General features: G+C 61.4%; 6 protein-coding genes across 8 annotated transcripts; 4 read left to right on the top strand and 2 right to left on the bottom strand.

Moving 5' to 3' along the window:
- The first annotated feature begins 44 nt into the window (after window positions 1-44).
- Window positions 45-3,182, top strand: CHLRE_09g390763v5 (uncharacterized protein). The gene is made up of 8 exons (XM_001695018.2): window positions 45-361; window positions 437-471; window positions 539-678; window positions 752-834; window positions 915-1,017; window positions 1,210-1,311; window positions 1,797-1,865; window positions 2,191-3,182. Exons 1-8 carry the CDS (start codon window positions 351-353, stop codon window positions 2,287-2,289), a joined length of 642 nt encoding a protein of 213 aa, XP_001695070.1. The 5' UTR covers window positions 45-350; the 3' UTR covers window positions 2,290-3,182.
- A 505-nt stretch (window positions 3,183-3,687) lies between these two features.
- Window positions 3,688-5,576, top strand: CHLRE_09g390726v5 (uncharacterized protein). The gene is made up of 2 exons (XM_043065567.1): window positions 3,688-3,781; window positions 4,041-5,576. Exon 2 carries the CDS (start codon window positions 4,057-4,059, stop codon window positions 4,252-4,254), a length of 198 nt encoding a protein of 65 aa, XP_042921147.1. The 5' UTR covers window positions 3,688-3,781; window positions 4,041-4,056; the 3' UTR covers window positions 4,255-5,576.
- A 23-nt stretch (window positions 5,577-5,599) lies between these two features.
- CHLRE_09g390689v5 (uncharacterized protein) lies at window positions 5,600-6,464 on the bottom strand. Its single transcript, XM_043065565.1, has one exon. The coding sequence runs from the start codon at window positions 6,199-6,201 to the stop codon at window positions 5,944-5,946; it is 258 nt and encodes an 85-aa protein (XP_042921146.1). The 5' UTR covers window positions 6,202-6,464; the 3' UTR covers window positions 5,600-5,943.
- CHLRE_09g390652v5 (uncharacterized protein) lies at window positions 6,285-8,290 on the top strand. 3 transcript variants are annotated; one of them, XM_043065563.1, is made up of 1 exon: window positions 6,285-7,880. In XM_043065563.1, exon 1 carries the CDS (start codon window positions 6,699-6,701, stop codon window positions 6,975-6,977), a length of 279 nt encoding a protein of 92 aa, XP_042921144.1. In that variant the 5' UTR covers window positions 6,285-6,698; the 3' UTR covers window positions 6,978-7,880. The 3 variants fall into 3 exon arrangements, with proteins under 3 accessions (XP_042921144.1, XP_042921142.1, XP_042921143.1); XM_043065561.1 differs by having other exon boundaries at window positions 6,595-8,290; XM_043065562.1 differs by having other exon boundaries at window positions 6,595-7,880.
- CHLRE_09g390615v5 (uncharacterized protein) lies at window positions 8,136-12,474 on the bottom strand. Its single transcript, XM_043065560.1, has 6 exons — window positions 12,244-12,474; window positions 11,895-12,002; window positions 11,630-11,698; window positions 11,368-11,456; window positions 10,914-11,097; window positions 8,136-10,729 (listed from the first exon to the last, which is right to left on the bottom strand). Exons 1-6 carry the CDS (start codon window positions 12,271-12,273, stop codon window positions 9,758-9,760), a joined length of 1,452 nt encoding a protein of 483 aa, XP_042921145.1. The 5' UTR covers window positions 12,274-12,474; the 3' UTR covers window positions 8,136-9,757.
- Window positions 12,475-12,624: 150 nt separating this feature from the next.
- On the top strand, window positions 12,625-22,040 carry CHLRE_09g390578v5 (uncharacterized protein). The gene is made up of 18 exons (XM_043065556.1): window positions 12,625-13,525; window positions 13,631-13,750; window positions 13,944-14,133; window positions 14,418-14,553; window positions 14,909-15,067; window positions 15,287-15,457; window positions 15,714-16,008; window positions 16,237-16,368; window positions 16,603-16,767; window positions 16,993-17,247; window positions 17,449-17,672; window positions 17,942-18,056; window positions 18,252-18,452; window positions 18,654-18,947; window positions 19,079-19,288; window positions 19,533-19,727; window positions 20,056-20,205; window positions 20,441-22,040. Exons 1-18 carry the CDS (start codon window positions 13,130-13,132, stop codon window positions 21,245-21,247), a joined length of 4,215 nt encoding a protein of 1,404 aa, XP_042921141.1. The 5' UTR covers window positions 12,625-13,129; the 3' UTR covers window positions 21,248-22,040.
- The last annotated feature ends 43 nt before the right edge of the window (window positions 22,041-22,083 follow it).

Genomic DNA, 22,083 nt, shown 5'->3' with positions numbered 1-22,083 from the left:
TTCGCGTTTACCTCGTATGCTCTTCGGTGAAAGCATCATCCTTCGGAATTTGACAACGCAAACCGCATTGTTTTAACAAATTGAGAAGCTGCGGGGGCTGGGCCCGAGGCTTCCGTCGCATGAGGGGGCGTTCCGCCTCGGCCTTCATACTCAGGGGCCAGCGAGGCTGAAGACGGTCTGCACATATACAAAACACTCCGAACAAGTACTTCTCCTTGGTTTGAGATACGCTGGATTCCTTGAGCTTACGATCCTCGCGAAAGAAACTCGCTTCTTCTTTCCACTTCTTCCACCCCACCGCAACCAGTGACATAAGGCCCTGACTGGCGAGCAGGACCTAGAGCGGCAGGATGTCGTATGCGTAAGTTGCGAGTGCGAGGCCCTGACGCGAGGCCCTACTCAAGTTGACGCCGGTCTCGCTTCCTTGTGCGCGCAGGTACCTCTTCAAGTACATTATTATTGGCGACACAGGTGTGCAGCACAGAGGCTTTCCACAGCACCTGCGCTCGTCTGACGTGCCTCGCACCGGCTGTCGCAGGTGTTGGCAAGTCATGCCTCCTGCTCCAGTTCACCGACAAGCGCTTCCAGCCAGTGCACGACTTGACCATTGGCGTGGAGTTTGGCGCTCGCATGATCAACATTGACGGGAAACAGATTAAGCTGCAAATTTGGGACACGGTGAGGCAGGGGGCAACACACCTGCGCGCTCGAACTAGCCCCGTTGCTCACGCTTGGGCCGCTTACGTTGCAGGCTGGGCAAGAGTCGTTCCGTTCAATCACTCGCTCTTATTACCGCGGCGCAGCGGGCGCGCTACTTGTGTATGATATCACGCGGTAAGAGCGCGGAGCTGTCGCGATGGTGTTGCGGTCACGACGAATTACGTGCGCTGACTGTAACGATGACTGCTGCATAGGCGCGAGACCTTCAACCACCTGGCGAGTTGGCTTGAAGACGCGCGTCAGCACGCCAACCCCAACATGACCATTATGCTCATCGGCAACAAGTGCGACCTCACGGTGAGTGCACGAGCAGCATTGCATCGCTGGGGACCGCCCAGTCTGGTGCTCCATATGACAAGGCGGCTGTCAGGGCACAAGCCGGGGAACGCAGGGCAGCTGGCCCGGTGCTGGAGGGTCCCCCAGCACCCGCGCTGGGACCGTGCCCGTGTGCGGCGCCCATATTTGACGTATGCCTGTTGCGTCCCACAGCACCGGCGCGCGGTGACCACGGAGGAGGGCGAGCAGTTCGCCAAGGAGCACGGCCTCATCTTCCTGGAGACCTCGGCGCGGACGGCCCACAACGTGGAGGAGGTGCGTGGCTCCCCACGCACGCGGGCAGCGGCTGTGCGCTGCAAGGGTTGTAAGGGGGTGACGTGGGGCGGCGCAGGGTGTAGCATTGCCATGGGAGGCGGTATCCGTGGTTGCACACTCGAGCAGGGTGGTGGACTCAGCATGCATGAGGCTTGATACCGGTATGAGAGCGCGGAAGGGTGGGGGTGGTTAGGTCGCGACGACAAGCAGGAGCACGGCGGTGATTGCAGTACCAAACCCCGTCATAGTCCGCGCTGCATTCGGAGCAGCGCCCTGGGCAGAAATGCCGAGCCCGCCAGCGGCAGTCTCACTAGACAGCTGTAGCTGCAGGGAGGGACAGCAGTGTACGTAATCGCACACGCGAGCACCACCACCCAACTCACGGTTTGGCATGAGAACGGATGGCATGAGTCATAAGGCGTTGTGCCTGCGCTGGCTGATGACGCCGCTGACCACCACGTGGTGCGCTGCCTTGCCACCAACAGGCGTTCATCAACACCGCGAAGGAGATTTACAAGAAGATCCAGGACGGCGTGTTCGACGTGTCCAACGAGGTGAGGCCGCGGCAGGGAGAAGCGCGGGGTGGGAGAGGCAGAACGGGGCGGAGAGCAGGGAATGGCGGAGAGCGTAACGGCAAGAAGCATGGGTAGGACGGTCGTGGTGCCGCAGGAAGCAATAATGGCCTGAGTGCACGTGGCAAGGAGCTCTTTGGCTGATCGTCGCCAGCGGGGCTGCGGGCGGTCGCGCGTGATAGTAGGATGGTCCCAATACTGGCGGTCTGGCGGCCTTGTACAACTCCAAGCGGCATTGTATACGCTCGCTGCACGCTTGTGTGAGCTTTGGTATGCCTTGCCACTTGCCCGCCTGCCTAACTCGCAGTCGTACGGTATCAAGGTGGGCTACGGCGCCGGCAACGCCGGGCCGCAGACGGTCAAGCCCGGCGAGGGCGGTGCCGCCAAGTCCAGCAGCTGCTGCTGAGCGCGTCGGGCACGGGCGTCCGACACGGCGTGTGCTGGTACGGCCGGTCTGCGGTGACGGCTTGCGAGGCGGTGCGGAGGCAGCGCAGCAGCGCTGTTGCACTGTATTGGCGTGACGTGTGCCCGAGCACCTCCACAATGTTTTAGTATGCAAACAGTGAAAGTGGGAGTGCAGGCGGGTCAGCGGCGAGTGCGTGGCAGCTTCAGCATGGCGTGACATGCTGGCGGTCTCGTGTAGCTTGAGGCCAGGGCAGAGCGGCATGGCGGATCTGCCTTGCAGCTGGGGCTGGCGTTCTGGATGGAGTGGGGCCATCCACATGATGGCTAGTGCGGAGCGGCTTGCGGTGTGGTCACAAGGCACCTTGCAGCTCGCCAAAATGAGGGGATGGGGCGCCCTCGCGGCCCGTCAGCCACTGGGAAGGCCTCTTTTCAGGGGTGGGGACATCGTGAACCACGTCCTGATTGCCACTGCTGGTTGTGGGCGTGTTGTCGGCGGGGGAGCTGCGTCACGTGGGTCTGGTGTGCGCAGTCGCAACCAGGTCCCAGCAAGTAGTCAGTACCGCACCGGTACGCAGGGTTTGTGTATGCGTAGGAGGTGTGTCTGTGTGTGTGTGTGAGTGCATTGGGCTCATCTGGCTTGCAGGCTGTTGGCTTGTTGCTGCGTATCACGGCGAAGGTTGGTTGGGGAACTGGAGGCGGTGGTGACCCATTATGAATAGGTAATGCAAAGGCCAGATCCATAAACAGGGAGCCCCAGAAGGTGCCCGTGTAATTAGCATCCTAGAAACCCAGCCCATCACCCCTGCAGTCATGCCTGGCGTGAGTGCGATAGTCCTTGTGGTGGTACGTGCCCTTTGAGGGCCCAGGATGTGTCTCTGAAATGCTGGCTTGGTAGCCCCCATCCCCATCTGTCCCCGACACAAGTTTGGACACCCGCTCACCCCTGTTTCAAATTGAGCGCACACCGGTGAGCATCAAGCGCTTGGACAATACTGCGCAACGTTTGCTTCTTATGCGCGGTATGACTACGTTGCAGGACCGGCCTTTGGCGGCATGCCCGCGAAAGGATGAAGCGCCAACAGGCGTAAAAGCTTCTGCACAGCTCAGTTGGAGTCTGCTGTTCGGAGATATTCTTGGAAAAGGATGAAAACGCGGTTTCCGGCGTCACAAGTCCAGTGTGGATCCCACGTGGGCCGCGCGCGTTCATTTGACATTCGCTGCCTTATATACCATTATATAGAGGTTTCAGTGAGGAGACGTGCAACTATGAGTGGGGAGGATGTGCGCGGAGCCAACTTTTGGGATGAGCTCATTTTCGCCCCGTGAACGTCATCGCGCCCAGCAGTACGCATGAGAACTGATAGCGCTCTGCGGCGGCGGCCATTGTCACTGGACCTTCCTTGTAGACACACAGCGTTTGCCCAATGTAGCTTGCAACACCCATTCGCCCGAGTGGACTGGGCGCTGCGTCGGCGCGCGGTGGTCGGTCGCGGGTGAGTGAGGCAAATATTTGCGACTAGCCTGTGAGCGCTGCGCAGCGAGGTACAGGTTAAATGGGGCGCGCGGCCGTGGGTTGCCGAAGGGACGGGAAGGGATGCGCGCGCATTACCTCCAGATTAATTGCGACTGGGCGTCCCTTTTCCCTTGCATTCAACGCATATTAATAGTATTCCAAGGGTCGAAATAAGGAAAACTGTGACAAGCCTGACAGAAACTCACAACCTGCACACATGCTCTGCTTCTGCTTTCCAGGTTGTGGCCTGAAACGATGGGTGTCATCCATGGCCGCGAAGTCGACAGCGTGACACGAGAATTCGCCGGCATCCTCTTGTTCCTGCGACGGTGCGGCCCAACCGCCGCAGCCTGTCTGTCCGCCACCCGCACTTTATGGCGACCGCAACCACACCGTGGCCAGCGCCCAGCTGCGCTACAGTTTCCCCGGCCGGCACTCGGCCAACGGACCTAGCATCGCATAATATGGCCGCTGCAGCACAACATGTGATGTGACGACAATCTTATTACTAAGGCTGTCACCGTATGGACCGTTTACGGGGGTCTTACGTAAGTGTGCAATTCAGAAAGGGTGTTGGGTTTGGGTGGAGTGGTGTGGGACGATGTCGCCGCCGTGGCATGCCTGAGCCGGGGCAGCTTTGTCTCGTGCGTTTTGGTGGCGGCGGCGCGCACGGACTCTTGTGAACGGCGCCAGCACCGGAAGGCTGGATCCATTGTGGCTGTGTCGGCGGCACTTGTGACAAAGTGGCGCGTGGCTGGCAGAGGGTCTGTGTGCCCCGGTCTGGGCTGTCGATTCATCGATGCCAAAGCTATTGTGCCTGTACTAAACGAATTGAGCACCGACCCGGGAAAAGACGACGCAGTGGAGGATTGGCGTTGTCCCGTTCGCATGATTTCCTGTCTCCACCCCAATGCAGTTTCTGCATACTACTCATGCGTCAACTTGTGGTGCCGAGGGGGCGCCCTTTGGAGACTGTGGCACAATAGCTTGGCAGATGCCGTGTACAATACATAAAGCTACTATTCTATTTGCATTGAAAGTTTGACAATGGCAGAAGTGGCGCTGCACCTGAATGCCACCAAACTCAACAAAACAGAAAACGGCTGAGACAAATGAGAAAGACGACACTTGCAAGGATGCTAGTTTTTGCTATTGGTACGGTTGGGGGACACATACAGAGGTCCTGTGTAAGGAGGGCACAGCTCTGTCTGTATGCGTGTGCGCGTGTATGCATGGTGTTTCTTTTTGGCTGTTGCAGTGTAGTGCTGATGCAAGCACATGCACATTGTTTTACATAGCATTTCTTCTTGGTGAATGCACGTGGTGTATGCAAGCAAGGTATATGTAGCCACGCCTTAGCTTACTTCGAGACTTGGGTTGCTGCTGTGTTTTGCGCCTTAGGTGCATGCACCGTGTTTGGGCTTCGTTAGCAGCACAAGCGGATGCAGCACTACACCCAGTCAGGGTGCACTAGTGGGTGTTACGGACAGGGGACTCCCAATGGTTACGGATGCAGATCGGGATACACTCCTTTGCGTAAGCCTCGTAAGTGCTTCTCCCCGGTGTGATTTAGGGCATGGGGTGCCACACGGGGTTACGGTGGCGGTGGCAGTGGCAGTGGGATGGGCGTGCGGTGGTTGCTCTACCTCACACCGATGACGCCAGGTGTTGGTGTAGGGTGGCTGACATGAATAAACGCATAGGAGGTAGGAAGAGACTCCATACTATGATACTAAGAGTACGACCTCGGTATTAGCATGTAAAGGGACTTCCCACGCCCGCCTGATGTACACATGGCAGTGCTAGTATCTTACAACGGCAGGGGCGCCGTCAATGCTGGCTTAAGGCAAGATATGCGGTTCCCCACGCATGGGAAAAGTGGATGGGCTGCGCCCACGCCACGTCTCTAGTCTGAGGCCGCAAGCGTCTACCTCATCTCCTGGACATAGCTGGGGTCGGTTCGTGCAGGCACGGCGCGCCATGCGTCCAGCCACGTCCCGCTGCCAAGCAACAGCACAGCCAGCAATCAACCATACAGCAGGAAATCCTCTAGCCACAACGCTTCTGACTGATGCGCGGCCTACCACATACTGCGCGGTGCTATGCTCGCCAGCAAAGACCCTAACTAGACACCGGCCGGCCTCAAGCTGCGCGGCGGCGCCGCTTCGTGGGCGACGCCGCGCTGTCCTCCTCCACGTGGCCTTGTTCGCCCCCTCCGCTACGCACATGCACGCCGCAACTGCTGGGCCCAGGGCCGCTGCCGCCAGGCCCTGTGCCGCTGAGGCTGCTGCAGCCGCTGCTACTGCTGCTGCTGCTGCTGGTAGGGCCAGGCCCTCCACCACCACCATCGCCGCCGCCATTGTGGCGCAGGGCCGCAGGCCGCGCTCTACCAAGCAGCATCTCCTGCAGCGTGTGCCGCGGCCCCGAGATGCAACGTTCAACCGGACGGCACCTCTACAACAGGGAATAGCAAATACTAAGACGTGACGTTCGCGGTTTGCGCCAGTATGGTAGTCCTTGTCGACCCATGCAAGTAGGCACGCAGGCAGGCAGGCACGCAGTCACGGACAGGGGCAATCCTATGGGGCTTCGCCCCCCTGGATCGCTTTCTTGAAAACTGTCGAGGGCTAAGCGCCTAGGGGGCTCCGCCCAGAAACAATGGTTTCGTTAGATTTCCGAAGTACGCCGCTTCGTGTTGTCAGTTTGGTCAGGTTTGTGTCTAGGGACAACGGATGCGTCTGTTGGGGGGTATTTCTCTACGGCTAACTGCAACACTGCACTTGTCAAGGGCTACCTGCTTCAGTATGCGCCTAGGATCAGGCTGAGAGACAGTGGGTTCAAGATGCTCTCGCCTCTTCATCCTCACGACCGCCCGTACGACACGCAGCCTAAACACCATGCACAGTGCTGTGCCTGACGGCCACTCCCCGTCTCCCCCCCAGCGTGCGACGCAATGTGTGCATCGCGGCGTCACACTGCGAGCGTCAAATGGCTCACGAAACGAGATGGGGTATGCTGCAGTGGCCGTCAGCCACACGAAAGCGCAAGCTGCACACGTTGGGTCCCGACAGCTTTGTCGCACCGCCTGCGCCATCCTCAAGAACGCGATGCTGCTGGCCGCTGGGCGCGGTGCCGGCGGGCCGACAGCCCAGGAGCAGTCGTTGCGCACTGTCTGAGTGCGGCTGAACCTCGGGCCTTCGTGGCGGCGCGTTGTAAGGCGGCAGCGGCGCTGCTGGGCCCCAACGGCTGCTGCTGCAAGTGTGGCACCAAGGCCGCCAGATACGGGCATGGCATGTGCGGCGCGTGCTACGAGTGGGAGCGCCGGCGCAAGTAGTGAGCAACTGTGTGTGTCAACTGCTGGCGTTATTTTGAGGGCCCACGGGACGAGGCACGTTTGCTGACTCGGATGCGGCATTGCTCCGACGGCGGCTGTTGTTTTGAGGGCGCTTGGATGCGATCTGCCTGCCATGCAAGCGAGCAGAGTACCGCTGAAGCCACTTCTTCCTAGGTGCCCTCGCGCCCATGCACCCACTGCATGGTGCACTGTGCCACTTCTCACGCCTTGCCGGTGCTGGATTGGGAACTTGCCGGTGCTCACTTGTGTGCTGGCGCAGCCCATGTTCTCCTTCGGCACGCAGGCCGCTTGCGTGCCGGACTCAGACTGAACCGCACTCAGCCTGATTGGAGTAGCCCAGCGACTGACCCAGCTTGCCACAGGCACACGGCATCCGTGCCTTCCTCTCGCGGCTGTTAGATGTGCTTAAGCGCTGCGGGGTACGTGGGCTAGTGGTGAATGCCAGTAAGTGCTGGTGGTCTGTGGACGGCTGGGCTTGGGCTGGGTTGTGCTCCATGTTAGGTGTACGACCGTTGGGCTGTGGTGCGGTGCTGCCGGCCTGCCAAACATTCAAGTGATTCAACGTCTGGACTTTGTTATTGACGTTGGTTGCGGAACTAATCCGCAATACCCACCTCGACTGGCTTTCGGCATGGCGTGGGTTGCCACGGCCTTTGCAACTGGATAGTGGGCCAACCGGGTACTGGCCCGCCAAGCATGCGCGTTACCAACGTCCAAAGCCCTCCATCCTGAGTTCTCCAGAGCCCTCCAGAGCCCTCAGAGCCCTTCAGAGGCCTGTACAGATCCCTCCAGAGGTTGAGCGGCTCTGAAGCAGCCTGTGTCAGCAATGCCAGATTGCCAGACCACCCGCTTTCTAGCTCTGGCTGCCTGCGAAGCAGCTGCTGGAGGACCTGAGCCCCGACGCTTACTGCGCGCTGCGCAAGGCGATGAATTGAACGAGCGCGGAGCGGCTTACCCCCAACGTTCACTGTCCCAATAAATACGATAATGTTTACAGCTAAATGTACGCTAGCAAGGTTGGAGCGGGGCCCGCAAGAATGGCCACGTCTCGGTTTCACTCCAGTTTTGGGCGAGTTTCGCATGAGTTTCTAATGAGTTTCGCCCAGAGTTTCGCACGAGTTACGGCCGAATTTCCCGCGAGCCGCCCCTGCGTCCCGCCCGCGTGTGCCCCCCAGCGCCTACCATGCACTCCAGCGAGTCCCACCCGCGTTCGGGCTCAACTGTCAGCCGTGTGAAACCGTGTGCGCCCAGAGGCAGCTCATGGAAACAGGGTCAGCCCCATGCGTCTCTCTGACACTCCCACTCGCGCGCCGCGCCAACCGCCAGCCTCCGCCGGGCTCAGCCGTACTCTGCGCAGCTTCCCACACGCGCCTTTGCACACCTACCAGCTCCCACTTGCGCTGCGCGCCAACCGCCACGCCACGTGCCGCCCCTGTTCGTTGGCAGTTGCGCGAAAGCCCGTTTGTGATCCCTGTGTGTCAGTTAAAGTTGGTAGTTGCGAGGATTGCCGCGCCGCACGCCGCACGTCGGCACGTGCAAAGTACATGCGGCACCACCGCTGCTGGCGTGGCTTCGAGTACCAGGCTCTTCAGCGGTGCCTGCGTTCTGCATTTGCAGTGGTGCGGGCCCAACCTGCAAGCTTGCCAAGCCAACAACCAGCATATCCAGCCCTAATGTTGCTTGTAGTGTCACATTCACACAGTCATACGCGCACTAGTTGGCATGGTGTGGTTGCGACACCGCGTACACGGCAGCTTATTGGGAGGCCTGCATTTGTTGCTGTGTCAACCAGAGCTTGAAAGACACAGAGGAGAGCGGTCCCTTATGTAAAATGGTTACAATTCCCTAGCGTAGCCTATGTGGCGTCTGCAGTTCGTTCCAATCCGCAATGCCTCATGCAATGTCCCTACACTGTGTTAAATCCAATCCAGCAAACCTGCCACGGCTAACCGACCTCCTGCTTCAGTTGCTCCCATGTCGAGGAATTGCCCTTGACCTGCCTGCGCACAGAGCACATGCGTTTCCTCCCGGTTATGTCAGAAACTCACGCGTAACACATCACTCATGTCATAAAGGCGGTAAAGGACAGACGGCAGTGTGGTCATGAGATCACGAGTATCGAAATGCGCCGCTGCTACACGCAGGCGTCACATGCTCAAGTATTATTGTCTCGTCAGAACAGCAAACACATACTACACACGTGTCGCATTGATCAAGTCACAGGAGCAGGGATCCCAGGCGACGCACCCGGAGCCAAGCCCAACCGCGTAAACACCATGACGCAGTCAAAGGACGGGGCACGTACACATTTGCGTACACAGTCAGCATCGTGGTCAGCGCGCACACCAGATGTCCGGTTCGACTTTGAATAGATGTATGGAGATGGAATCAGGAGAGTGCACACATGTCAGCTAGCCACCGCAGCTCGTAGAAACGGCCTGGCGCAACTCCCCCAGTGTGTGACCCTTTGTACGGCAGTCGCAGCCGTACGATTACCGGCCACCAATAAACCCCTCAACTTCCCAAACCCCGCTGCTCGTGCCCAGGCCGACACAGATCTCATGGTCAAACCGGCTCCAGCTCAAGACCTCTCTGTGTCGCTTACGCTGCCGGCGGCGGCGGCAGGCGCCCCAGGCAGCAGACCTTGACGTAGCCGCCGCACGAGTGGTCCTTGAACATGGAGCCCTTGAGCAGCATCTTGCTCGTCTCTGACGCCATTGAGCCCTTGCTGATGGTGTATGGCCCATTGCCCTTCTCCGGCTTGGACAGGAACATGAGCCGCCCGGGCGCGTACAGGCGCTTCTCGTTGGACGCGGCCGCGGCGTCCACGGCGTCCTCGGCCTTGTCCATCTTCTCGTCCAGCAGGTCCTTGAGCAGGCCGCCGGGGTCGGACGCGGCCTTCTTAAGCATGCCCAGCACCTTCCTGAAGTCGTAGCCCTCGGGCTTGGTGCCCTTCATCAGCATGCGCATGTCGTCGGCCACGAGCTTGAAGGTGTCCACCAGGTTGTCGGCCAGCACGATGAAGTCCGAGATGTTGTCGGTGCACAGGCGGGGCACCAGGTCGGCGTCGTGGACAATGGTGGTGCAGTAGGGGTGCGCCTCCTCCACCAGCTCCTTGTTGATGCAGGCGGCCGAGCCAAAGCCCACAGCTGTGATCATGTAGCTGCCCTTGCTCTTCTTGCCCGGCATGGGCACGCCGCCGTAGATGCGCGCCGCAAACTCCTCGTCGTGGTGCATCAGGATCGACAGGCAGCCGGCGGTGCCGCCGCCCAGCGAGTGGCCCACGCAGCGGACGGCGAAGCTGGGGTTCTGGGCCTTGAGGTTCAGCACGTACTCCTTGATCTCGTCAAACACCTTGCGGGCGCCCAAGCTCACGGACTCGTGCGCGTAGCCGCCCTCCCACTCGCGCGCCGCGCCGGCCAGGTCCGTCAGCACGTCCTTCATGTTGGCAGTGCCGCGCACAATGACCAGGATGAGCTCGCGCTCACGGTCCGCCACCACGGCTACGGCAGGCTGGCCCAACTTGGAGGCGGCGCGGAAGTAGGCCACGTCCTCAACCTTGAGGGTCTTGGGCTGCGGGGTTGAATGGATGGAGGAGGAGGAGACAGGCGTCAAAAAACGGCACGCGAACGGCACGAAAGTGGGCGAGTTTAAGATGCGCCCAACGGGATGTGCACTACTGAGAGAGCCGGAGACGGCGACCACAGACAGGCATAGGGACATCGCAGCCGGTTGGGGACTGCTCAAGTGCTCTCACCGTGGGCTCGGCAGCCATGGACACCACCAGCGCGGCCTTGGGGTCCTCCACCTCCTCCTTGTCGTACACGGCATCAGCCCACTTGGCGTCCACGTGGTAGCCGGTGTCCTGCAGAGACTGCAGCTCCACCTGCTTCTCAGGTGCGGCCGGCTTCATGGTCAGGTGGTACAGGAACGCGACCAGGCTGCGAGCGTAAGGAAGAGGATGCGGGGGGGGGGGGGGGGAGGGTGAGGAGGGAGCCAGGCGGGGAGGATGCCGGAGACAAGGAACTAGCTATGCAGGCAATACCGAGTTACGGTATTTCCCGCGTGGCGCATTCTGTCGGCAAACCCAGGAAGCGCGCATGTGACGGGGCGGCGAGCTCTCTTCATTCGTCGATGCCTTGTGACGCCCTGGGGCTGCGTAGCGTGCGCCTTAACAACTACCTCCACAGCACCAGCCTGTCCTTGCTCACCAGCCAACCAGGAACTCGGGAATATCGTGCTTGGGAGTGGTGGTATCCTTGACCATGTCCACAATGCTCATAAGCATCTTGAGCATTTTCTGTGGTGGGAGCAAGAGAAGAAAGGGAGCAGACGTGTGAGGAGGAGGGTGCTGGAAGGCATGGGCGTGCCATAGCTGTGCAGGCGCTGGGTGTTCGAGCTAGGTGACGTTGTAATGCGCGCACTATGGCACCAGGGCAGACTGATGGAACGCAGTGCGGGTGCGGTGCTCACCTCAACCTGGTTGGTGGGGTCCTCAGTGGCCGCCAGGTGGTCAGGCAGCGACTTGGCGTACTCAGGCTCCTGTGTCACGCGAAAACGGGAGCTTCCATCAAGACGCTTTCTCACGACCACTGGATATGCATGCCGTATACAAAAAGGCAGCTGGGCAGTCGGCACAACGGGCGGAACGCGCGGCGCCCTCTGCAACATCGAGGACTGCCCAGCTGCCTCGATGTTGCCCGTTGCCCCCTAGGCTTAACCAAGGACCCGGGTTTACCTTGATAATCTTAATGAGGAAGCTCTTCAGGTCCGAGCCGAAGGACTCTCCCTCAGCAGCCTCCTTCTTGGGCTGGGGCGCACTGGCTGTGTTGCCATCGCCGCCATCCTGCAAATCAAATAACATTGCATTGCAGGACGCGTCAGTCAGTTCAGCGTATTCACGGATGGCGAAATAGGGAACACGACATCAGCAACCTCCCGAAGGCGTCCGGTAGCGCGCGCGCTCTTTCGACAAACAATGACACTGCGGCCCTCTAGAATGTCTTTGAGTAGTTGGACTTGTGAGACAAGGCTGCTGGGGCGCACACTGATAGGACAGCCTACATCGAGCGCGCGAACCGACCCACCCGGTTCATGACGCTCGCTCCGCAACCCATGGTTGATACGCCTTAACTCGTGGCGACTCTGTGCCAAGGTTGTTTTCCTGGAAAGACTGTTCGAGGAAGCAAGATGGTGTGCGCGAGTAGTGTGCTTGAGTATCACGTTCTAATACTGAGACTTGTCAGTGACAATTGTCTATGAACGCAGCACAGCTGTTATGTATCAACTGCAAGCAGGCAGTCGTTTATGTGGGGCCCATCGAACAATCCGCAGAACCTTCGATGTCGGCCTTAGAGCAACTTTGTTCCCGCCCGACAACGCCAGCGCAGCCACCCAGCCCTGCTGCTTATGTAATGTGCTAAGCTATATTGATTGGGCTAGGTTGTGCGCGGATTGCCCCGATCGACTTAACTGCCCCGATCATGGCGCGTTGCGACCCGGCGGGCCCCCCCTTTGCGGGCTTCTACGTTTTCTGCTTCTGTCACTTCGAATAAGACAATGCTTTCAGCTGTAGCCATTGAGCATTCCATTTACCCGGGCGACAGCAATATTGTGATATTGTAACCGCGATGAATGTCTGCAAGCAGAAACTCTACTTGTCAAAGTGGACGAACTACGTGTAGCTGTCTTCGCATTCTTGCAACAGCTGGAGACTAATCAATAAAAGAGCTCCCCCTTCATGCTCGCACGCTTAGGACTCTACGAACGCGCTAGCTAGTCGTGTTCAGTTGCGCGCTGTGCCAACTGCAGCAGATAGGAGACAAACGCAAGGCATTAGCTGAGTCGACAGCAGCGCTTGGGGGCGCGTCTCGAAAACTCGCTTGGGACTTGAATTCCTCGGAGCAAAAGGGCCCTGGGCCCCGTGGTGACACCCACGTAATAAACATGAAAACTTCTGACGAAGTGTCAGAAATGCCTGCGGGCAAGTCGGAGCCCGCGGAGGAGGGTGCTCCACGGAGGAACGTGCGCATCTCCACGGGCGGCCCCGCCATCCTCGAGGTGCCCCCGACGCCGGCCGGCCACGCCCCTGGCATGAAGGAGCGCGGAATCCTGGAGCTCACACTGCACTCCGATGGCCGCGACTCCCAGGGTGTGCCCGTCGACCCAGCGTCCATGTTTGATTTCTGCAAGGAGTACGCTTCTCGGCCGCTGTGGGACACCACCTCCCACAAGCTGGCCGCCGTGTCCGATGCCGAGATGCCCGAGGTGTTTCGTGACAAGTGCGTGTACTGCTTCACAGCCGTCAATGAGCACTTCACGTTCGCCCGGCCGGACTACATGCACGCCAGCTTCTTTCAGCCGGTGCAGGTGCGGTGGGTGGCTCAGAGGCCAGCGGGAGGGCTCCTGCTCCTGCTCCTGCCTCAAACCCCTATCAACATCTGCTTACATCTCCTCATGTCCTCACCCCGGCAGGTTTACGTGCTGCTGACCAGCACCACCAAGGTGCCCCAGTGGCTGCGAAATGACTTCAACCGCCTGCCGGAGAGCAAGGCGTCCATGCCCGTGGACTGGCAGTTTGGGCTGCACACCAAGGTGAGTGGGTGGCAGCGCAATCGGGCCGGCGGCGGGTCGTGTGTTTGTATGGCGTGTATGTTGTGTTAATAGTTATAGAAACGCGCTGTATGTGTATGTGTGTCCATGTGCGGCGCCTTATGGCGGCGGTGTAACCCCCGGCGAACCACCACTGCACACGCACGCAACGCTTCCCTTCTCGTCCATCTGCCAGGTTCTGGCCATCTTAAGTCAGAAGCTGGCCCTGATCAAGAACGCGCGCATGCACGTGTGGGAGCGCAAGCAGCACTGCGTGCCGGGTGTGGCGTACACCTTCGGCGGCACGGAGGGCAACAGCCCGCTAGAGGACTTTACATACCTGCTGGCGTGGCGGCCGCTCGAGCCGGAGGAGGTGGTCAACCCAGGTGCGTGCGGGAAGAAGGGCTTGTGTCCATCTTTGCCAATAACAGACACGAGGACGGGGGGAAGCGGGCTGGTGGGTGGCAGGTGGATGTAGGGGCCGGGGAGACTGTGGCTGTGGTGAACCTCCCAGGGTGGGAGAAGCGGCATGGCGGAGGAGAGGACCGCCACGACTGTGTGACCGGGGAGTGGTCACCTTGGTGTTAGGGAGTTCCAGAAGCGGGTGCGGTCAAGATGCATGTATGTACCGTATACCGAATGCTACCGTATGTGTCACCACGCAACGCAGATGCCCGCACCGCTGTGACATCCGCGGTGGACAGCGAGGAGAACAAGGAGGACCGGCTGCAGCTGTTGGGGCGCATTGCGGAGGCGGTGGCGGAGGATGACATGGAGCAGCTCAAGCGCAGCGTGGAGGCGTACAGGTGCGGGCGGGGCGGGCGGGGCGGGTGCTTTACTATAATCCAAAAGGAACCAAGACCCAGAACCAGCCCACAGCGCGGGGGGGTGGGGGTGGCTGGGGCTTGTTTTCGCCGTTCCCAGAGCTGGGATAGCTGGACGTGAGGGGGGGCGCAGGACGAGCGTTGGAGGATTAGGCCCAATGTGATGGCGGAGGGGGCAGTCAGCCGAAGCAAGACGAGGCAAGGCTGATTTAGTCACCAGTATGCCACGGTACCCATGTGTGGTGGTTTAGGGTGGTCCTTGCCACGCCCTCCAATTTTACGTGCCGTCACCACTTTAAGTTGCCAACATCCTTGCTGTCTTGTTGCAACACCGCAGCGCCCGTGCCAAGGCTGCGCCCGCCGCCTGGCCGCGCCCCTCCTTCCTGACCTCGGGGGGCAGGCTGCTGACCACGCTGGCGGCGGAGCGCAATGCGCAGCCGCGGCTGGTGCTGTACCTGGTGTCCCAGGGGGCGGAGCTGGACGCAATGGGTCTGCGGTAAGTGTCTTTGTGTGCTAAGGTTGTGCAGTGCGGTCAAACGGGCAGCGCAGCTATGAAGGTGGAACGTGGCGGGTGTGGCATGAGGTTACAGCTGCCTTTCAACACTGTATTGCCGGTGCTCACTCCCATACCACCTGCTACCACCTGCTAACCCCCAACCAGCCGCCAACCACCGCTGCCCTCCCACTCATCCTCCTCCCACCCGCCTGTTTGCAGCTACGTCCTGAACAACTCCAAGGCGCTGGTGTCGGCCGGCTACTGCGACGTGTCGCACCTGCTGCTGTCCTACCTGGCGCTGCAGCGCAACCCCATCGCCAGCGGCATGGCGTGTGCCCAGGTGCTGGAGGAGTGCGCCGCCACCAACAGCGCCAAGGCCAAGGAATGGAGGTACGTGGCGCGGCGAGCGCTTCCGTGTGCGTGCGTGTGCGTGTGCATGGTGGTGCGTGGTGCCGCGTGGGCAGATCCAGGGTGGGAAGGGAGGGCTCCTGGGACTCACGGCCGAAGCCCGACACGCCTATTCGTGGGAGGCGTGTCGGGCTCACACGGACAACGCCTTGTGCGGCGCCGTGTCATCTCACAACCGCCCGTACCGTACGGTATGTCCCCAGCTTCACAAAACCCTCGCCATTCTTCGCTTGTACAGGGCTCTGGCCGAGCAGCTGCGCAGTGTGGCTGTGGAGCTGGTGGGCTGCCTGGAGAAGCTGGAGCTGCCGCCCGCGGAGGAGGGCGCGGCCGCAGGCGGAGCAGGAGGGGCGGGGGCCTCCGCGGGCGGAGCCCCGCCTGAGGGCGGCGACGGCAAGCAGGGCGGCGGCGGCGGCGTGGATGACGCGCCCCTGGGTCCGGGCGTGGGTACCGGCGGCACCATCCCCGCCGCCATCAGCGACGTGCTAGCGCCGCGCGGCGTGCCGTGCAGCGTCAACGACTCAAGCCCGCTGCAGGTGCGGCATCTTAAGCGTCCCTGCTGTGTGGCTGGACCTTCCTTCGTGATGACTAGCATGCTCTACACCTCCGCTTGAGATGCGTGTTCATGCCCTTCGTGCTTGCCCGGTTGTTGTCCGCCTCAAACAAACACGCAACACCTCTCGCTTTGTGCTGCCATAACACCTCGCATGCAACACCTGTCTCCTCTGTTCCAAGACCTCTCCCTATTCACCGGTGCACCACAGGTTGCGTACGACGCCAACGACCTGGAGTTCATGGCGGCGCCGGTGGTCCAGGGCTACCTGCAGGACCGCTGGCTGGGGCCCGACTACATCCTGCTGGCGCTGCAGGAGAAGGGAGCCACATTCCACTACCAGGTGGGCGCGCACGCGGCAGGGGGGCGGGGCGGGGGCTTGGTCGGTGGGGCGGCTGGCGGGGCGTGTGCTTGCGTGCGTGCGTGCGTGCGTGCGTGCGTGACTCCGCTGGGTGATGCGGGTCTGGGTTCGCGCTGGCGGGTGCCGTACGGCCGTCACATGGACCTCCTGCCCCTGCGTTGCTGACGGGCGCCGTGCCGTGCCGTGCCGTGCCGTCGTGTGTGTGCTGCGGCACAGGACCACCACCTGATGCTGCGGCTGCTGGAGGGCAGCGGCTTCGTGGGCAGCCTGGGCCGGCCCATCATGCGCTACCACTCCTACATCCTGCACATGCTGGTGTTCGCCAGTCGCGCCTTCTACGACTCGCCCCGCGGCCGCTGGATCTGGAAGGTGTTCCTGGAGGTGCGTGGGCGGGTGCGGCCCCGCGGCTGGGGGTGTGGCGGTGGCGCGCATGTGCAGAGTGCCCAAAAGCGTTGCGCGTTTCCGAATGAAACTTTGCAACGTGGGGCAAGCCACCGTGCCAACTACCGTGCCAATGCCAGGCCCTCGTGGTCCTTCACCACGCGCTCCCGGTCCCTCCCCTCGTTTCCCCCCCTGACACCCGCCACCTCGCGCCCCCATCCGCAGGCCTTCTTCCTCTACATCTACCACTCCATCCAGCTCATGCCGGACGAGACCTCGCTGCACTGGCAGCACATCGTGTTCGTGCTGTACCTGGCGGGCATGCTGGTGGACGAGTGGCAGGAGGGCGCACACCAGTACGGCGGCCGCATCGCGCAGTACTTTGCCAGCGGCTTCAACATGGTGGAAGCCATGTGCTGGCTGATGCTGGTGGCGGCGTCCGGACTCAAGATCGCCATGTGGGCGCTGCCTGACGGCCAGGTGTGCGCGTGTGCCGGCTGTGAGTGCGGGCCCTGGTTACTCCGGATACTCATGTTGGCTCGGGTCAGTCATTCTGCCCAGCGTTTCCCTGGCCAATTACGGTCCGTGTTGCAACCACAATGCAATCCTCCGCTGTCCTCTGTGTCTTAACGCCAACCCGTCAATCCATTTGCGCGCTGCGCTTTCACCCATCATCCGCAGGACAACCCCACTTGGGCGGACCTGCAGACCGCCAAGGAGTTCATCTACAACACAGCTTCCATCCTGGTGTGGGCGCGCCTGCTGCAGTACATCATCCCTCTGTACGACGGCATGGGCAGTCAGCTGATGATCATGAGTCAGATGTTCCGGGAGGTGTTCAAGTTCGCCATCCCCGGAACCATCCTGCTCACCGGCGTCACCTTCTGCCTGTACTCCATGTACAAGTGAGTGAGGGTCGCGTCTGTGCGGCCCAGCGCGGCGTACCGGTATGCATGTGTCAAACACCGGCAGCCGGGAGCAACATGCGCCCGGAGTGCAATGTGCTGTGATGGCTGCAGGCAGTGTGATGCACCGTGGGTAAACGATGCCACGACAAGACCGGGGTACAGCCGTGGCTGCCCTCCACCCCTTTGCATCCAAGGTCCGCCTGCACGTTAGCCCTCTCATTTTGCCTGTGCCCCCGGCGCGCCTGCCTCCCCGCCCACCCCTGCAGCGGCCGCATCCCGGAGCTGTCCTCTTTCCCCAAGGTCATGCTCAAGCTGTTCCGCACCTTCCTAGGAGAGACCATGTTCGACGTGTTTGATGAAGACCCCACGCCCATCTACCAGGTGCGCGGGGCGGGTGAAGCAGACCGGAATCGTATGTGCGTGTGTGAGAGATTGCAAGGTGCGGATGGGGCCTGTCGTGTGTGTTCGGGTCGCAGCTGAGCACTTCAATTGTCACATATACATAAGAATTATCATGTCCACATGCGATGATGACGGTGCTTTCGCTGATGCTGTATGGGTGTATCAATCCAACAGATCTACGGCACCATCATCGTGCTGATGTACGCGCTGGTGGCGACTGTGGTGCTGGCCAACCTGCTGATTGCGTTGATCAGCTACCACTTCCAGCCCGAAAAGACCGAGGCGCAGTCAAAGTTCCAGATGGCCGAGATCCTGGCGCACTACGAATACATGATCGACCACCACCTCATTGGCGCACCCTTCTCGCTGCCGCAGGTGTGTTTGTGTGTGGATGCGATGTATCCGTGCGAGATTGCTAGCCATGTGCGGGTCCTGGTTGCTGTTTAATGCTTTATGCATGTGGCTGGCATGCCGAGGACGGTGTTGATGGCCGCCATTCCATGCCTGGTGTCTGCAATCCTTGCCCTCCATTCTCCAACCCACACGCCGCCACCACCTGCCCCTCTCCCTCAACAGCTTATCCTGCGCAACCTGCTTCCCAGCGGCGTGCGTCAGAAGGGCAGCAGCTCTTGGCTGGCCGAGACCTTCTCGCTGTCGCCCATGGACGGCATTGTGGTGTCCGGCGAAAACACCGAAAACAAGTTCCTGCCCATCGGCACCAACGAAGTGCCCTACCTCATCTACCTGCTGACCTTCTACCCGGCAGTGCTGGGCATGTCGTGGGCCATGTACTTTGGAATGGCGCCCTACTGCATCGCCTACTTCACTTTCCTGGGTTACAAGAAGTGGACGGGCGAGAGCGAGAACAAGGTACGTGTGCGGGCGGGCGTGGGGCAGCATGCGAAGGCACGGAGCTGGACACTGGGGGACGGCGGGAAGCTATTTGGCTCTATGCATATGCCTCTCAACCTCATGCAATGCCCATTTCGCACCGCTTGCAGAATGCGCCGGCCTTCGGGGCGGGCGGCGCCGCCAAGGTGGGCCCCGACGCTGCCAGCGCCGCCGCCAGCGCCGCCTCCGCCGCCAAGAGCCAGAAGGCGCCCATCGACATGTTTGAGATGAGCGGCAAGCGCCGCCACGCCTCCGCCGACCACCTGGACGGCGCCGTGCACGACGGCACCCCCAACTATGAGGAGTGGGACAACAAGAAGGTGCGAGGTCCCGGGTATGTGACTTAAGTGGTGGGATCGGGCAAGCATACGGCGCCTAGCCGGCGCTGCGTGACAGCCACATCCCGCCTGGCTGCTCTGCCGCACTCCCCGGCCCTCCTGGAGCCGAACGTCCACGCCCGGCACCAAGCACCTCGCCTCCTGCATGTCCCTCGCCCCCTTTCCTCTGTTCTCCCCGCCTCAGCTCACCCCCACCTCCTGCCTTCGCCCCTTCACCCGCCCACAGAACTTCCTGCAGCTGGTGCGGCTGGTCTGGTCCACCGGCATCTACATCGCCACGCGGCCGCTGTGGCTTGTGCTAGGCGTGCTGGGCTACCTGGTGCTGCTGGGTGGGCTGCTCATCACCGTGTGGCTGGGCGTGTACACCTGGGTCGGCAAGCTGGCCTTCCACGCCTACTGGGTGGTGCGCGGCTGGCTGCAGGTGCGGAGGGGGGCTGTTGAGGGGGGGGTGGGGGGTGACGGGCGGTGGAGGGCGGACAGGCGTGGGGCGGGCGCATCGGACGGGCGGCCGGGCGCAGTTGTGGTATTGGGAAGGGGAGGGAGTTCAGGGGCACACTGGGGCGCTGCCGGCGTATGAGCGGGCACGGGGGCTGCAAGAACCAATAACGAAATGCTTATGGGACCCACAGCACTGAGCGCTGGGCGGCCTGGGGCAGTTCACTTCGCCGCTACGGCTTGCTTCTGCCACCTGCTGACGCCTGACATGCCACACCCGCCACACCCGTCACCACCACCGCCGCCTTGCTCAGGGCTGGTTCGGCGCCACCAACATCGTGCTAGCCAAGAAGGACGGCGCCAGCACCAACCAGAGCACCACCAGCACCCTCAACCCGCTGGCGCGCGTGCACGACTGCGTGTGGGTGCGCCTGCAGCAGGCACTTCTCAAGGACGCCGGCCAGGTGCGTGCGGCGTGTGGGTGCGGGGACGCCGTGAGCTCGTGCGTTGGGCCAGAGCAAAGCGATCCAAGAAGAGAGCGGTCGCCCAGTGGTGCACATTGCATATTCTCCGGAATTTGTGAGGGCGAGCCAAGCCTCTCCAGCAACGGCAGCACCTTCGCCCCGTCCGTGCCCCGCTTGCCTCACCCTCCTCTCCGGTCCGCTTGCCGCACGTTGTCATCCCGCCCACCCTCCGCAGGTGATCACGTGGAAGGAGCTGTCTCGCGCACTGCGCCACGCCGGCTTCAAGCGCTGGGAACTTGCGGTGGCGCGAGTGGGCGCACTGGCACCGTCCGAAGCCTCAGCCGGCGCCAAGTACGCAGTGCGCCGCATGATGATGGCCAACACAGTCGCACTGGGTGCCGTCGCCGGCATGTCTGACGCCGCGCGTCGCCAGAGCATGACGCAGCGCGCCGAGGCGACACTGCGGCTGCTGGGCAGCACGGGCGGCGACAACGAGGAAGCCAGCAGCAGCAGCTCCGGCGGCGGCAGTGACAGCAGCGATGACGAGAACGCCAGCCCCCGCTACGGCGGCTACGGCATGTCGCGTCAACACGGGCACCTGCGCATGCACCAAGGCCAGCCCGGGCCGGCGGCGGCGGCTGCCGCTGCAGGCTCGGCGGCGGCGGGGCCGATCGGCGGCGCCGCGCCTGGTGGCGGCGGCGTCTTGGACTCGGCGGCAGCCATGGGCCACCTGGCTCGCAAGATGGCGCGCAAGCTGGGCCGCGAGCTGAAGGAGACGGTGGCGTCGCTGAAGGCGGAGGTGGAGCAGGTGGCGCGCAGCGCCTCGATGGCCCATCCGGGTGGCAGCGGGCTGGGCGGCATTGGTGCCAGTGGCGCCAGCTTGTCGGCCCCCGGCCCCGCGGCGGCGGGGGCGGCGGCGGGCGTGCCATATGGCGGCATTCCTCGCGGGCCGAGCGGCAGCGGTGTGCTGGTGATGGGTGGCCCCAGCAGCCTCACACGGCGGGAGAGCGGCGCGCGGCGGGAGAGCAGCCTGGAGGAGTGAGAGGGCTTGGCCGCTCAGATTATTACAAGTTGAGTGATTTCTGCGTGGACGCCGGAATTTATGGAGGTTACTCATCCCCCCCTTCATTATTAATGACATCTGACGCGTGCTTAGCTACAGCAGTTACATGTACGCACATCGCATGGATCTTAATCTGCTCTACGTGTCTGGGTGACAAGGACTTTTTTGCACACTTGGACTCCAGCTGCGGCTGACGGCTGTTGCCGGTCTTGCTCGTGTATTGTGCGGGATTGTTGATACGGGCACGTGCACATGCATGGGGCTTGTAAATATGGTCCGGATTAGTGCGCATCAGGTAACTGTGGTGGATTGCTGCATGGTCAATGTTAGTGTGCCGCCGGGCGCGCACGTCTTACCGGCGCGGCGTGTCAGCTCTGGGCAGGTTTGGTTAAGCCCCCTCTTGCATATAAGAACTGCCAAGCTTATTCTTAGGCATGTGCTACCGTATACGGTATGAGAGAACTTGACAGAAATCAATAGATTGTACGAGTTTGAAGCTGGCATACGTGTTGCGGTGGGGCGTGTAACTGACTGCTGGTCAGTGGAGGCGATGGCCTGGCGGCGGTGGCGAGCGGGGCGAGGGGGCGACAGCGGGTGGCCCCTGGCGCCCGCCACAAGGCAAGCCAGAAGGCAACCCAACCGCCACCAGCTGAAACAGCAACGTAACGTACGCTAATAGAAAACAATGTGCAACTTGTGGTGAACACAATGTGCCCTGTTACTTTGGCCCGTCACGGCCAGTTACCGCGAGCATGGAGAAACTCTAAGTCACCGCGTTCGCATCGCAGCTCCTCTACGCGTCAATGACATACCCA

Source organism: Chlamydomonas reinhardtii, chromosome 9, assembly GCF_000002595.2.
Source record: "Chlamydomonas reinhardtii strain CC-503 cw92 mt+ chromosome 9, whole genome shotgun sequence".
In the NCBI taxonomy this organism is placed as follows: domain Eukaryota; kingdom Viridiplantae; phylum Chlorophyta; class Chlorophyceae; order Chlamydomonadales; family Chlamydomonadaceae; genus Chlamydomonas; species Chlamydomonas reinhardtii.
Note: the sequence above shows the minus strand (reverse complement) of the source record. Positions and strands in the feature narration are given on the sequence as shown.